The sequence below is a fragment of the Vulpes vulpes genome, chromosome 5 (genome assembly GCF_048418805.1).
Source record: "Vulpes vulpes isolate BD-2025 chromosome 5, VulVul3, whole genome shotgun sequence".
NCBI lineage: Eukaryota > Metazoa > Chordata > Mammalia > Carnivora > Canidae > Vulpes > Vulpes vulpes.
The window spans coordinates 20,270,524-20,284,740 of NC_132784.1; the positions used below are offsets into that span (position 1 = coordinate 20,270,524).

Sequence of the window (14,217 nt, forward strand, 5' to 3'; positions counted from 1 at the left end):
TCAGTTCCGTGTTTCAATGCTGATCTTCCTCAAAACAGATATTATTACTTATTACAGTGAACTCTCAAACTTTCTAAAGCTCATATATCATTATTGTTCTTCTCTTGAAAATACACACTAAAGTCAAGAGATGAAAACCAAAAGGTAGACCCTGAGAGTCCCTTAAGTGAGCTGCCAAGAAATCAGTGGCATAACCTAATACAAACCCCCTTTCTCACAGCTTCCTTCTCTGCTCACTAGACCACAGATAATTTTTCACACAGTATAAAGGATCACCTCATGAGTGAAATGAAGGTAACCCCAAAGAGGACCCCATTATTAACTTAATAGGGTCCCAAATAATCTAATAATGGAGAACCAGAATCCAATACAAGTAAAGTCCTTGATGGCTGCTCATCTCCTAAATTACTCTACAAATGTCAATTTGTCAAGTTCATCAATCCAAAGCAGGTGATTCCTGCTAAGGCAGATTATTTTCTTTTAAAGACTTTATTTATTTGCCAGAGAGCACAAGCAGAGGGAGCAGCAGGCTGGGTAAGAGGGAGAAGAAGCAGGCTCCTCACAGAGCAGGGAGACTGATGTGGGGCTCAATCCCAAGACCCTGGGATTGTGACCTGAGTTTTAAGGCAGGTACTTAACCAAATGAGCCACCCAGGTTCTTCCTATAGTTTAGTTCAACAGGAATTTATTGAGTCTGTCAAGGGCCCTGCCCATGCCAAAGGCTATGTGCAATGCAAGGTGCAAGGTATCACCTCCACCTTCTGAGAGATCCATAGTCACTATGAGCCTGGCTCCCTCATGCCAGCAGACTCTGCCTTTAGCCAAGCATGGTGAGTGCGGATCACCTTGAATATTACCTGCCTTTCAGGAAGACAAAGTCAGGGACAGCTGGGTGGCTCAGTGGTTGAGCGCCTGCCTTCGGCTCTGGGTGTGATCCTGGAGTCCTGGGATCGAGTTCCGCATCAGGCTCCCTGCATGGAGCCTGCTTCTCCCTCTACCTGTGTCTCTGCCTCTCTCTCTCTCTCTCTCTCTCTCTCGTGAATAAATAAATAATATCTTTTTTTTAAAAAAGGGAAGACAAAGTCAATTGCTTTAGAAGCTAGTATATTTCTTAATTCAAGGCACCCATAATTGGAATGGGGAAATGGGGTAATATTGTCCAATTACTAGCATCTATATTCAGAGATCAGAAATTTAGAAATGAGAGAATTTTGAAATTATATAAATCTAAAAACATAAGGCTCGGAATTCATTTGGATATCTACTTCCAAATCATGGGACCAGAGTACAATTATAGGCAATTAGATTTTAATTACTAATGTATAATACTAAAACTCCTGTAAAATTGTAAAGAGGGCAATAGTTTTAGCTCCAGATGATGCCAGCATCATGTTTTGTGCTAGGTGTATGCTCTTCAGGAAGCATGCTCAGAGAAATATTTCTGCACTCATTCATTTATATTTATGCAAATATACATCTATTAAGCACAAGGTAGAAACCAGGGACATGAAATAACTTTATATCCTATTTATTTTGGTGGGGCAGGGAGGGTTATTTGTACAAAAAACGATTTCTGGAATCCTTAGTACAGATCCCAGGAAGGCTGCTATTGGTTGCACAGGCACAGGTATATTTATGGTTTAACTGTTTATCCCGGCCAAATTTGTAGAAAATGTCCACTTTTGTAAATGAGTTAACTGATCATACTGTAGCACATTTTAAGACCTTCACTGTCATGTTTTTTTTGAATAACCTGTGGGGTGGAAGTACCCAGGAATAGGTTTGTTATTGGTGTTGTATATAGTAATATTTGCTCTTGTTAGACATGACTTCTTACTATCAGCTGTCTTCCCTTTGGTCGCAATAAAATTTACTAAAATAGAGGCCAGGTACTGTCTGCCTTAAACTATCATTTTCCTGCAGCAATCATCTTCTGTTTTTATTTCATGAAGAACCAGAAAGGTCTGCCTTAGTCCTTGCGTCTTCCTCACTTTCTGCCTCAGAGGAAGAATGTTTGCAATGCGATATTTTTTTATTCCATAAAGCAGCAGCTTCCAATTAGTCCCTAATAAGACTCTCCGACTCAGGAAACTGGGGTGAAAATCGGAGCCAGGATCTCAATTTATCACCATGTAAGTGAATGGCAGGGATTCCATTATCCAATCAATCTTGCCTCTCATTTCTGCAAAGGTCAGGCTGTGCTATCCTGGGTTATAAAACATCATGTGTGACTCTCTGTTTCACTTTAACTTTGTCCCCGACACATCAGGTTTGTTATGGGAGAACTCACACTAAGAGTTCACATTTTAAAAAGCCATTTTGTGCTGTGCCTGGTCTTGCATTTTAACAGGGAACACTGTGAGAGCACAGTGCAGGCTGAGAACAGCTGCTTTATACGTTTATGCACAGAAGAAAAAGGTAGTTCTGTGTGTGTGTAACATATAACCTTTGTGCAAAAAGTCTCTTGAAGATATTTTATAATTATTTTCCTCTCTGGCTCCGACCTATAAGGAATTAATAATTGCATCTGTTTTTGTTGGATGAAAAGTACAGTGATTTCCTTCTCTTCTCCTGCCTTTTATGCTAGGATCTTTTAGAAATTAGCCAAATTAGGAAGGAAGTTTGCAGTCAGCAATTCTTATGCTTTTCCTTCTTTTATGTTTTATTTTTTTTAAGATTTACTTATTTTTATTTATGACACACAGAGAGAGAAAGAGGCAGAGACACAGGAAGAGGGAGAAGCAGGCTCCATGCCGGGAGCCCGACGTGGGACCCGATCCCTGGGACTCCAGGATCGTGCCCTGGGCCAAAGGCAGGCGCCAAACCGCTGAGCCACCCAGGGATCCCTGCTTTTCCTTTTTTTTTAAAATAGGTTTTACTAACCAGAAAAAGGACCATCTTTTTCTTTTTTTTTTTAAGTTTTTATTTAAATTTTTAATGGTTCCTTTTGTTCTCTTTGACTTCCTGATTGACCGTTGAAATAGTGCTATATGGGACACCTGGGTGGCGTAGCAGTTTAGCACCTGCCTTTGGCACAGGGCGTGATCCTGGAGTCCCAAGGATGGAGTCCCATATTGGGCTCCCTGCATGTGGGAGCCTGTTTCTCCCTCTATGTCTCTGCCTATCTCTCTCTCTCTCTCTCTCTCTCTCTCTCTCTGAGTGTCTCTCATGAATAAATAAAATCTTTTAAAAAAATAAAATAGTGCTATATGAGAATTCTGATGCATTTCAGAGTAGGTAAGGTTTATTTGTGGTAATGATTAAACGACTATAGCCTGATGAGCTTAGAGCTCTCATTGCATGTGCAACACCAATTATGAGGCTTTCTTTTTGGTCACGGTGCTGGAAGCCAATTTTGTGCTTGCCTAGTATTGGTAAGTTCTGAGCAAATCCTACAAAGACTGGATTGCTTTTCAGGTCCTATACGGCATCAGATTTATGCCAACTAAGCCAACTTAAGACAAGATAAGATGGTAAATATGTCATGAAAAGTTTTCTGGGCAAATACCCAAGAGTTTCTGCTGCTCTGCTCATTAGCAATACTCCCTGGAATTTAGGGCTCTTAGGAAACTGATGCCTTGTCTTTTTCTTCACAATTCTGTTGGTGAAAAAGAGGAAGCTTTCATGTGTCCCTAGGTTCTAGAATACACTAATCTTAAATAATTTCAAAAAGTAGCACTGATGTTTGGATTGTCTCTTTCATTTTCACTTCCAAATCCCAGTGTCTCTTCTTCCTCATCGTGTTGGAAGCTTTGTGGAAATAGCAGTTACGAAGATCATTATTCCCAAACTGTAGCCTCCTACTGGGACTGCTGCCATTTCTGCCTTGCTCAGAGCTCTCTCCCACTTTCATCTCCCTTCTGTTTGAGGTAATTTATGTTCCCCAAACTTTATTTGGAGTATATCTCTTGATAGAAATCTCAGAAACTAGTGGCTCCCATTGTCTACAAATAAAATTCTATCTCACCACATTTCCCCATTTACTTACCCCAGCTAGCTGCAGTCTCCAGGCTTCATCTCATACGTGCAGGGGCCCTTGTGTACAGTTTATGAGAATTATATTTACATTTTGGTTTGTTTGCTTGATTGGCAAATTTCTCATCCAAAGTAGTTCCTATTAGATTATCCTAACTAGGGCTTTTCTCTGTCATTTGTATGTGAGAGGCTGGCCACACAAACATAGGATTTCTCTGCCTAAGGGGTGTGCAACTTAGATTAAACTACTTCTTTATGAAATTATGTTTTTATCATCCAAATTATATTGATTTCCTAGGCATGTTTTCAGAGGCTTTTTGCATTTAGTGAGTGAAGAAACAGTTGCATATATCTTAGAATATTGGGATAGCATGATGCTCTCAGCTACTGAGAATAAGTGGGAGCTAGCTGTACAAGATCCTGTCCTAGCAAAGGCCAATAAGGAGAGTAAAGACTTTCCCCCAAGCTTTCACTTTTGTTTGACACTTAGGTAAAGAGTTGCAAGCCTCAGGCCAAACCCCTTCTCCTCCCTGTCTTGATAAACCCTAAACAGTACCATATACCTTTCTGATCTAGATACCCTGAGGATGTGTGTTTGTAAGAACTGAGGTCTGTTCATTTCTGCTTTATGCCTCTAACTTGTAAAACTTTTGTTACCTGCCGGAAGGCAGGAGTTTCCATTTCAGGCTCTTGTCTACAGAGAAAGTTTCTTTCTCCCCTGATTTCTGATGGTCATATGCTGTGACCCAGATAAGTGACAGACTCACCCACTCACATACTTTCTCTTTCTCTCTCTCCATTCATCTATCTATCATCTATCCATCTATCTATCTATCTATCTAACTATCTATCTATCTAATCTTTGCACCAAACTTCTCAACAGTATCTCATATGTAATAAGGGCAGGCAGGCACGTTTTGTTTTGTTTTGTTTTTTCTCTAGTCCGGTTACCATGGCACAATCTAACTTTGAGACACACTCTCTTTTTAAATTTTAAAATTTTTATTATGGTAGAAATACTTAACATGAAAAAATAAAAAATAAAAAAAAAACTTAACATGAGATCCACCCTCAATAAATTTTTAAGTATGTAATACAGTATTTGTTATCCATAGCACAAAGTTGTAGGCAAATCTCTAGAATTTATTCATTTTGCATAATTGAAATTATATGTTCAGTATTTAACATCTTCCCATTTCCCTCTTCTTCTACCCCTGACAACCACTACTCTTTGCTTCAATGAGTTTGACTATTTGAAATACCTCCTGTAAGTGGACTCATAGTATTTGTCCTTCTGTAATTAGCTTATTTCATATAATGTTCTCAAGGTTCATTCATAACCTCTTTTCTGAAGGGCTATTAGTTCAACCCTTCCAGAGTCTTCTGGAAATATCCATGATATTGGCATAGGTTTTTTTTTTTTTTTCCCTCCACTTCAGTGTGATTACTGATTACTGCAAGCTGTTCTACACAAATCCAATGGACCACCATGATAATAGTCTTTGGCATATTATGAGCAATCTGCAAAAATCCCATCTAATTTCTTTTCAGTTAACACAGCATGGCAGTGGGTGGCATCTCCCAGGGTGTTGGAAAAGTCAGTCTGACTCTGGAGTGAGTTTCCCCCTTATTCTGTCTTTCATGATTGGTTACTAGTGCTGAGGTACAGAGTGTAGGCCTTATAGTTCAGCGTGCCCCAACTTGTCTATGTCAATATGTTCCCGTAATTCTGTACCACCTATCAGACACAGAGGGAGTCTGATCGTGCCCCTGTGTGTATGTGTGTGTTAGTGCTCTACTGTAAAATATCATGTACTGTGTAGGATCTGCACAACCATCATTTTTGTTGATTGCCTATTACCATGCATTTCACTATAGGACTGTAGTTTCATAGTCATTTAAATCATGCATAGTAAGAAATGTAAATCTGCTACTTGGGAAATATTGTGGGTTAAAAAAAACTAAGGCATTATTATTTGTTTGCCATTACAAATAATCTAAATTACGTTAACACAGGTAACTGAGCTTTAACTATGGTCTTTTACATGATGACTTGGTGGCTCCCCAATATTAAATACCCTCTGTAAAGTTCAGGTTACATGTAATATCCTAAGGGAGGCAGGAAAAATGGGGTAGGGGAGGAAGTATGTGCACGGCTTAGGACCCTATTTTTTCAGTCATCAGTGGTATTCAGACTGGAGGTAATGGGTTATGTGCTTTAGACGATTAAAAAATGAAAGGGAAAAAATTCTAGAGGTTAGACCTTCTCATACGAAACATTCTTCCATATTCACTTTAGAAAAAGGCTATTCTGTACACTGTATCTTCTATCAAAATAGAAACAGTAATGTGTTTTTAAGGCATAGCCTCATTGTTAGTCCATTTTTTTCCTCCTTTTGTATGTAAAGGCAGTAGTTCTCTACATTTTTCTTATAAGGATCTTGTACTTTTGGCCAAACTGGATTGAAAAACTTTCTAATGAGCAATTTCAAATACAGCAATGCTTTCAAATTAAATTAAAACTTCATTAATCACAGCATTGCCTACATTCATTTGATGAGTGGTGGTGACACTATGTTTGAGATTATATTCTTCACTGAGACTACAGACATGGTTTGGTATGGGAATGCATTTATGGGCCTCTCAATACAATGTTACAGTTCTCAGAACCTGTACATCTAGATAAGAAACTACTGTTCTTAGAAGATGAGTACTGTAGCCACCTCCATTACTTTTCTAATAAACTTTCCATTGACTTTAAGTTCAACCGTTTGTCTCCTAATTTTGCAAATAAGATTCATTCAGCATTTTGAGCTTTATTTTGAGGTTTTGTTTTGTTTTGTTTTGTTTTTGTTTTTGTTTTTACTATGAAAACTGAAAAGAAAACATATATATTTAAAACCACTGGTGAGGGATCCCTGGGTGGCGCAGTGGTTTGGCGCTTGCCTTTGGCCCAGGGCGCGATCCTGGAGACCCGGGATCGAATCCCACATCAGGCTCCCGGTGCATGGAGCCTGCTTCTCCCTCTGCCTATGTCTCTGCCTCTCTCTCTCTCTCTCTGTGACTATCATAAATAAATAAAAAAAATTAAAAAAAATAAATAAATAAAACCACTGGTGAACTCACAAACCAGGTATGGTGATAAGTACAGGGCATGCTTGGGAAATCTTTTCAATTACTTTGTAGCTAGAGAAGCTAGTGTGAGAAAGTGTCTTGAAAGAGGAAGCCATCCAGGGCCTTAGTCTTGAACATTGAGTCTGGAACTGGCAGTTGCCCACCTTGCAAGTATGGGTCACTTTATTCCAGATTTCCAGAAAACTCCATATGTGTTGAGGAACACATTGCAAAAATGTTAGGCATAATAGTTTTCCCACAGATACCAATTTAAAAACAGTTTTGGATTTTTTACCCACCCCCCCCCCATTCACACAAAGAATTGCAACCCTCTAAAAGACTTAGACCTTCTCTTGGAAGTTGGTTTCCTGAGATACTTCTTGCTTTTTTGAAATTATGAAGAGGCTCTGTACCTGAAGCCTTGGGATCAATTGTTTGTGCAGTTACACATATATAAATAAAGTAATAGGCATCATCTACTATGTAGACATCTTTGAAAATTTTGTTCTTGGTTTTCCCTTCTTAGGAATTTATAAATATTAGCATTATTTTCCTCATTGGAAAGATATTCTCAGAGCATGGCAATGTGCCCAAACAAGCTAAACAGGCAAAACCCACACACTGTTTGCATCATCAGAGTGGGATTCTAAAATCATCTCAGTTTGAGCACCATTCATCCCATGAATGACTCACGGAGCATCTTCAAATTTTATTTATTTTTACCTAGAAATAGGGATTTTGCTAATCTTGTGTAACTCAAATGACCCTGATGATTGAGACCTGAGACATAAAATATCTTATGTAAACTGTAAACTTCTACACAGCATTTTATGGTGTCCTTGATAACCAGTGGCCAGTGATGAGCACATTGTAAAACATGTGGATGTAGTTGCTTTAGGACTGAACTGTAGCATTGAATGTATTACGCTGAGTAGAGACAAGTGTAAATACATGATTAACACAAATGAAAGCAAAAGTTTACTCGTATAAATGTAATACTTTCCAGTCATTCCTACATTCTTAATAGAGGAATGCATAATTTAGTTGATTAACAGTGAAAAGGAGCAAAATTTGGTTAAGTTGAGGAAGGGTATAGTGTAGGGTTCTCTCCTAAAGGGAAAGCATGAGCCCTGGAGAAACAAAGAAAGAAACACTAGACAAGTAGAGAAGAGCTGGTTTGGGAGCAAAGCTCTTTGAATTAAGAGATGAGTGCCCTAGACCTGAGGCAAATTTGTACATCTTATGTTAGAAGCTCACAGCATTTGGGGATGAAGGGAACTCATAGTACCTTATTGATCTCACTCCCAGGAGACCACTTCCTCTCATATTCCAACATACAGGCCCTGGCCCAGACTTGCAGGAATTTCTGGTCCTAGATGGGTTTTTGAACTGATTGTCAAGTTCTGCTGAGTAAGTGCCCAGCATGGAAGTCTCCAGCATGAAGACTTCTACATGGTTGTTGACTGGCAGCTTCACTGGAGCAAAGGGTTTTTACTACAGAAAATTGGAAGTCATTTTTCCTTTATTTTTGTTTTTATTGTGGTTATTGTTTGTGTGCTTTATTGGAGCCCTTGAACCCTAGGACTCTGATATGCAGTAATGACATCTGCTGAGCTCCAGAGAGACCCTGCTTCCAAGTTTATGCCAGGGAAATCTGTCTATAGTTAGAGATGGATGTCAGAAAATAGTACTTAATTAAAATGATCAATTGCAATGAGCAGAGACTTATTTAATAAATATTAAAAGACTGAGTCAATGAATGAGTTTATGATGTGACTCTGGAACTAGCAAAATTATAAAAACACAATTCCCCACTGAAGAAGTAATAAATAGAACTCATTACTAGGAGAATGAAATGTTGCCTCTCTCAGAGGATTTAGATTTTTCAATGGCATTTTTAGCATCTATGGCCCTATTAAACCCTGTTATTTTCTTCCTAATTTGTGCCATTTAGGAATGATTTTCATTTAACTTTCCCATGGCTCATTTCTTTCCTTCGGAACATTTCCATATGATTCCTTGATAAAGTCCATGCTTTAACACATTTCCATTATAAAATTGTAATAAGCACCAACTAAATAGCAATATGAAATAGATATGAAATAGCCAGAACATAAAGGACTGACAGGAGAAGAAATTGGCCATCTGGGTAGTTAATTTTTATTCTTGAATGCCTGCTGCACTTTTTGCCTCTTGTGGTTGTTTCCAGTCCTCTCGATAAGCTTCCATGCCTAATGGACAAGGACTCTAAGGAGATAATTTTCACAATTCTTAAGGGACAGTCTGTCTTTCCCATTACAAAATCATCACACAGCACCTTTTGATGACGTAGTGATTGCTATTCACCTCAACCCCATTATGGAAAGGAAAGGCTTTTGTTTTTCCTCCTTCTTATTGTCATTTGGACTTTTTAAAATACCCCATTCGCATTATGTTTAGTGAGTCTGTTGTTCTCTAGAGAATTGTGTGAGGGCCAATTAGCAACCTGGGCCCCTTCAAAAATTAGTTTCATTTCAACAAATACTTATTGAACCCACTCCATTCTCCATGTCTTGTGAAATACAGATACCATTGAAACATAGCTTCCACCTGCCTAAGACTCAAGGTTTGTTTTTTTTTTTTTTTAAGTAGCCACCCAAACAAATGCTGCTTGTCCAGATCTGACTTTTGTTAGAACTAGAAGCATCCTTAGGTGTGAAAGGTACAAATTGTGTTTCTCTGAGCTTATTCTCTCAGTTTTATTTAAAGTAAAAAATGGACATTAGATAAAGTAAAAAGTAGACATTAAGAGCAAAGTGAGAAAAGAGCTAAAGTAGTGTGAGAAGCAGGAAACACTTAGTCAGATGATGACTTTATTAAATGTGTCTGCTCCTCCAGCAACACAATGAGGTTCTAACCACCAGCACTGTCCCAGTCCCATATGTGTGCATCCTGATGTTATAATCTGGCCACAAGTCTGCTTAAAACTAATACTGTCCACTGAGTACCAAAAACATGTAAAAAAGGGGTCATGGGCAAAGTCTTGTGGAAGTGGTGGATTTCCTTGAAGGAAGGGTAGGGGTTTATCTGCTAGCAGTGACAGTATAAGCAGTATTAAAATAGCATACATTTATGGGGGGGAAAAATAAATCAATCCATGTGAATCTTTTTTAAGAGGTGCTATTTTTTTTTATCCATTAGTTAAGAAGGTCGTTCAACATCTTCATACATAGATTTCCCCCCTCTCTTCCAACAGCTTTTCATTGAGGTTAGCTACTCTACTTAGGTGTAGATTGCAAAGCATAAAGAGTAAAAATAGTTAATCAAATATGCAATCAGACATTCATTCAAATGTGTAAATCAGAGCAACAGACAACTACACAGGCTTTCATTATTCTATGTGTCTTTGGGCTTTATGCACGAGGGAGGGTGAAAATGTAAGCTCTGCTTAGTATTGATACCTTTAGAAGAATAGGTCCCTCTCAGAATATTCCATCCATTTGCTCACAAATTCATGCATGAGGTATGGGAAGATATTTTTTTAATTAATATTTTCATCTACCCCCGATTTATACAAAGTGCTCTGGCAGACTTTCATGTATCTCATATGAAAGCCAAAGAGCTTTATTTAAACTGTCTGATACATATTGAAAAGTTTATAAAATGAGCCCACAAATTCAGTGCAATCTTCATTCCTGTGGTATAGGGGAGTTGGCTAAACCCTCAGCTTTGATCACCTCACTTTCCAGGTGTCTGTTCCATTGGGGTCATGTCTTCATTTTTATAGATTTTTTTCCTCTTACCTTTACCATGCTATGAGTCAGACGTTTCTCCCTTACAAGTTATTACCTCCTTATTCTAATGTAGGTTCTGCTTCCAAACCTTTCATTCCATTCTTGGCAGCATTCACAGCATGAAATGTGCTTCTTTTATTACTTAATTCTTTACTTTCCTACATCCATTTCCACTTCTATTTTCCCATCTCCTTTCATTTTGCCCTCACATATTTTTCACTTTGTGATTTTCTTTTTCCTTGTGTGCTCTACATGAGAGAGCCAAATAGAACCCCATGGTTAAAAATAGTTTCTGACATTATTTGTGATTCCTAAGATGTAGTCTCACAAATAACCTTTTCTCATTTGATTTCCATCTAACGTGCTGACAGTGCTCCAATCTTGTTTTCTGATTATCCCATTACATAGTGCTTTCCCTCACATTTAGTGGAAACTTGCAAGTAATGCTTCTGTTTGGATAGCACTGCCTAGTCATCATTTACAATTCTGTGGAATTAGAAAGGCAGTGGGAGAAAAAATCTCGAGCTTAAGTTCTTATTTAAAAGGAAGAGCATTAATTAACTATTTTGGTAATAGGTTGAATCACTCTTCATCAGTATGCTCTACTAGAGCCATTTTTGTGATCTAGAATAACCTATCATGCAATGAAACATTTTCCTACTGAGGGAGAGTTCTGTGCTCTAAACTGAGTAATGCATTTTAAATTCAGTGTTAAAAAGGCGGGCAAACTCAATTGACTATCCATTGGGATACAATTTCAGGAAAAAAAAAATCATCACAAACAATTGCATAGGAAGTACCCTAAGAATTCATTTACTGTAATCATTGTTTTTATCATGAAATTGTAAATATTCACAATCAGTAATCACTCATACCCAGTCTCTAATAGTCTAGCAGTGTTTGTCTTGTGTGTGTGTGTGTGTGTGTGTGTGTGTGTGTGTGTGTGTGTTATAGCTATGCTCTGAAAACATTCTACAAATAGCTGAATTCATATGAAGCCACAATACCCAGGAGGCTAAATGACTGCCTGTTAGCATTGATCATTCGGGGTCATAAAGAGAAATTTCCGGTGCAAATAATACCACTTTTCTTATGCATTATAAGGACTTCTTATATTCAAGAGTAAATTTTCCTTACATATATTTGTTTCAATTGACATGTTAAAGTACATCTGAGAATATGATATGCCATATAATTGAGAGCTGGACCATCTAATAGATGTTTTGTGAGGTCTTTGAGGAAATGAAATGGTAATGGAATTCCTATTCTCAGTGATAGGAAATGACCGTCCTTTGTTCTCTTCTGTGAAGGTATACCATTATGTCTTAGTTGATTACCCCTGTATGTTTCTTTAGGCAAGTCAGTAATTTCAGAGAAGCCAAATACATCTTGCTTTTGGGGAGTGTAATTTGGCTGTTTTAGCCAGAGTATAGTTCTTGGGTTATGTTCCACAGGCATTACTAAAAGATAGGCTGTTTTATATAACTTGGATAGTTCCACATAATTTTTTGTTTCTTCCCTCTTCTTGACAGGTGCATGAGGCAGTCCCATGCTACAGTGAATGCAATCAGTATTCCTGGGTTGTAGAACACTGGTCTCCATGCAAAATCCACAATGAGCTGAGGTCTCTGCGCTGTGGAGGAGGAACACAATCTAGGAAAATCAGGTGTGTGGAAATGGAGACATTTGGGAAATGGGGCAGTGGAACTTACGCATTTTTATTAAAAAAAAAAAAGTGTTGCTTGTCCACATGCACTCTGATTTTCATACCACATACATTGGCTTTTGCTGATCATTAAGTATCTTTAGAAGCATATGTGTCTTAATTGCTATGTGTACAGTGGAATTTCCTCTGCAGTGTGGTCACAATCTGTACTGTTCCTTGCAAAAGACATCAGTGGGAAAGCTAACTGTATAGGAGCAGGCTGGAATCCTTCCATTGATTCATAGCCATCACAGTTAACAAATCGGGAGATTTTTGGCTGTGACACCATACCTCTTTTTTGCTCTATGGGTAGTGTAGCTAATGGACATTATCTTAATTTTGAATGTCAGTACATTGAAAAGGTCAATTTAAACCCTCACTATTGGTCTTGGAAACTAGAGTCTGAGAATATAAACAACAGTGATGAATTTTATTTTTTTTATTTTTTTTTATTTTTTTTTTTGAATTTTAATATAAAAAGAGCACACCTCTGAAAGAATTCAGTATATTCTGGGTTATTTACAGAGGGATCTTGTTTAGAGTTTTTGTTTTGTAAATACAGGTAGTAATAAGCAAAGGAAATGGTCAAGTTTGTAAAAATGACCTATTTAAAAATGAATTGGAAAGAAAGAATTCCTTTACCAACTGAGGATAATGGTAATAAATGTTAGACTAAACAAATTGAAAACGCAAATATTAATGATAAACAATAGTATTATGTAACATCAAGAAGAAAATGTAGTTTAGTCAGCTAACTATTCAGTTGCATTAGCACATCATTTTGTGAGAGTTAGGAAGCTCCATTTCAAATGGACGTGCTCAAGTCTTATAACTCCCTGTTGAGTTGTTACATTGAAGTCATTTGTTAAGGCAGAGCCTACTTATTTGTGTTGATTGTTATTCAACATCAGTGAACTTACTATATTCAGTAATTCATTATATACCTACCATTTCTGAGACTTAGTCCCAATGTTGCAAAATCACTGGTAGCCATGTTGGAAGAAGTAGCTGTTGATGAAACTATCATCAACCCAAGCAAATGGCTAATAGACAAATTATCTTTCTTTCACATTTTCCATTCCCCTTTCCTCTGGGGACTAGTATGCTCAAGCTCTCACAGACTTTTTCTCTTCAAAATCTGTGTCTCCTGTGTCTTGTTCTCATGGTCGTGAAAAATGACTGATAACTTAGCTTATTAAGTAACAAGCAGATGAGTTGTGGTACCTCCCACACTCATCCCAACCAAGCCTCTTAGCACTACTAAAGCAAAATCTCAGGAGAAAAAGGAAAGCTTTAAGAGAATAAATTGCTACCGACAGAATTGTGGCAGGCTGACTGAGGAAAAACATACTGAAACAAGAAGACCTTTAAGCCATACTCCTCAGCTCAAACATAAAAAGCTCAATATAATAAAAATAACACAGCTACTGAATACTACTCTGTTATGGGCTGAATTGCATTCGTGAAAAATCTATGTATTGTAGTCCTAACCTTCAGCACCTCAAATTAAGGCTATATTTAGAGATATGCTCTTTAAAGAGGTAATTAATGTTAATGAGGTCACTGAAATGGACCCTAATCCAATTTGATTCATCTCCTTATAAAAAGAGGATATTAGGACATAGATACACAGAGAAGGAGGAACATGTA

General features: G+C 37.8%; 1 protein-coding gene across 2 annotated transcripts in view; it reads left to right on the forward strand.

Annotated features, from left to right (window-relative positions):
- THSD7B (thrombospondin type 1 domain containing 7B) overlaps positions 1-14,217 on the forward strand; it is an 861,577-nt gene that overhangs the window by 753,778 nt on the left and 93,582 nt on the right. For both annotated transcript variants that reach the window (XM_072757643.1, XM_072757642.1), the window contains exon 16: positions 12,395-12,528. In XM_072757643.1, the coding sequence (XP_072613744.1) occupies positions 12,395-12,528 (134 nt within the window). The remainder of the gene's footprint in view (positions 1-12,394; positions 12,529-14,217) is intronic.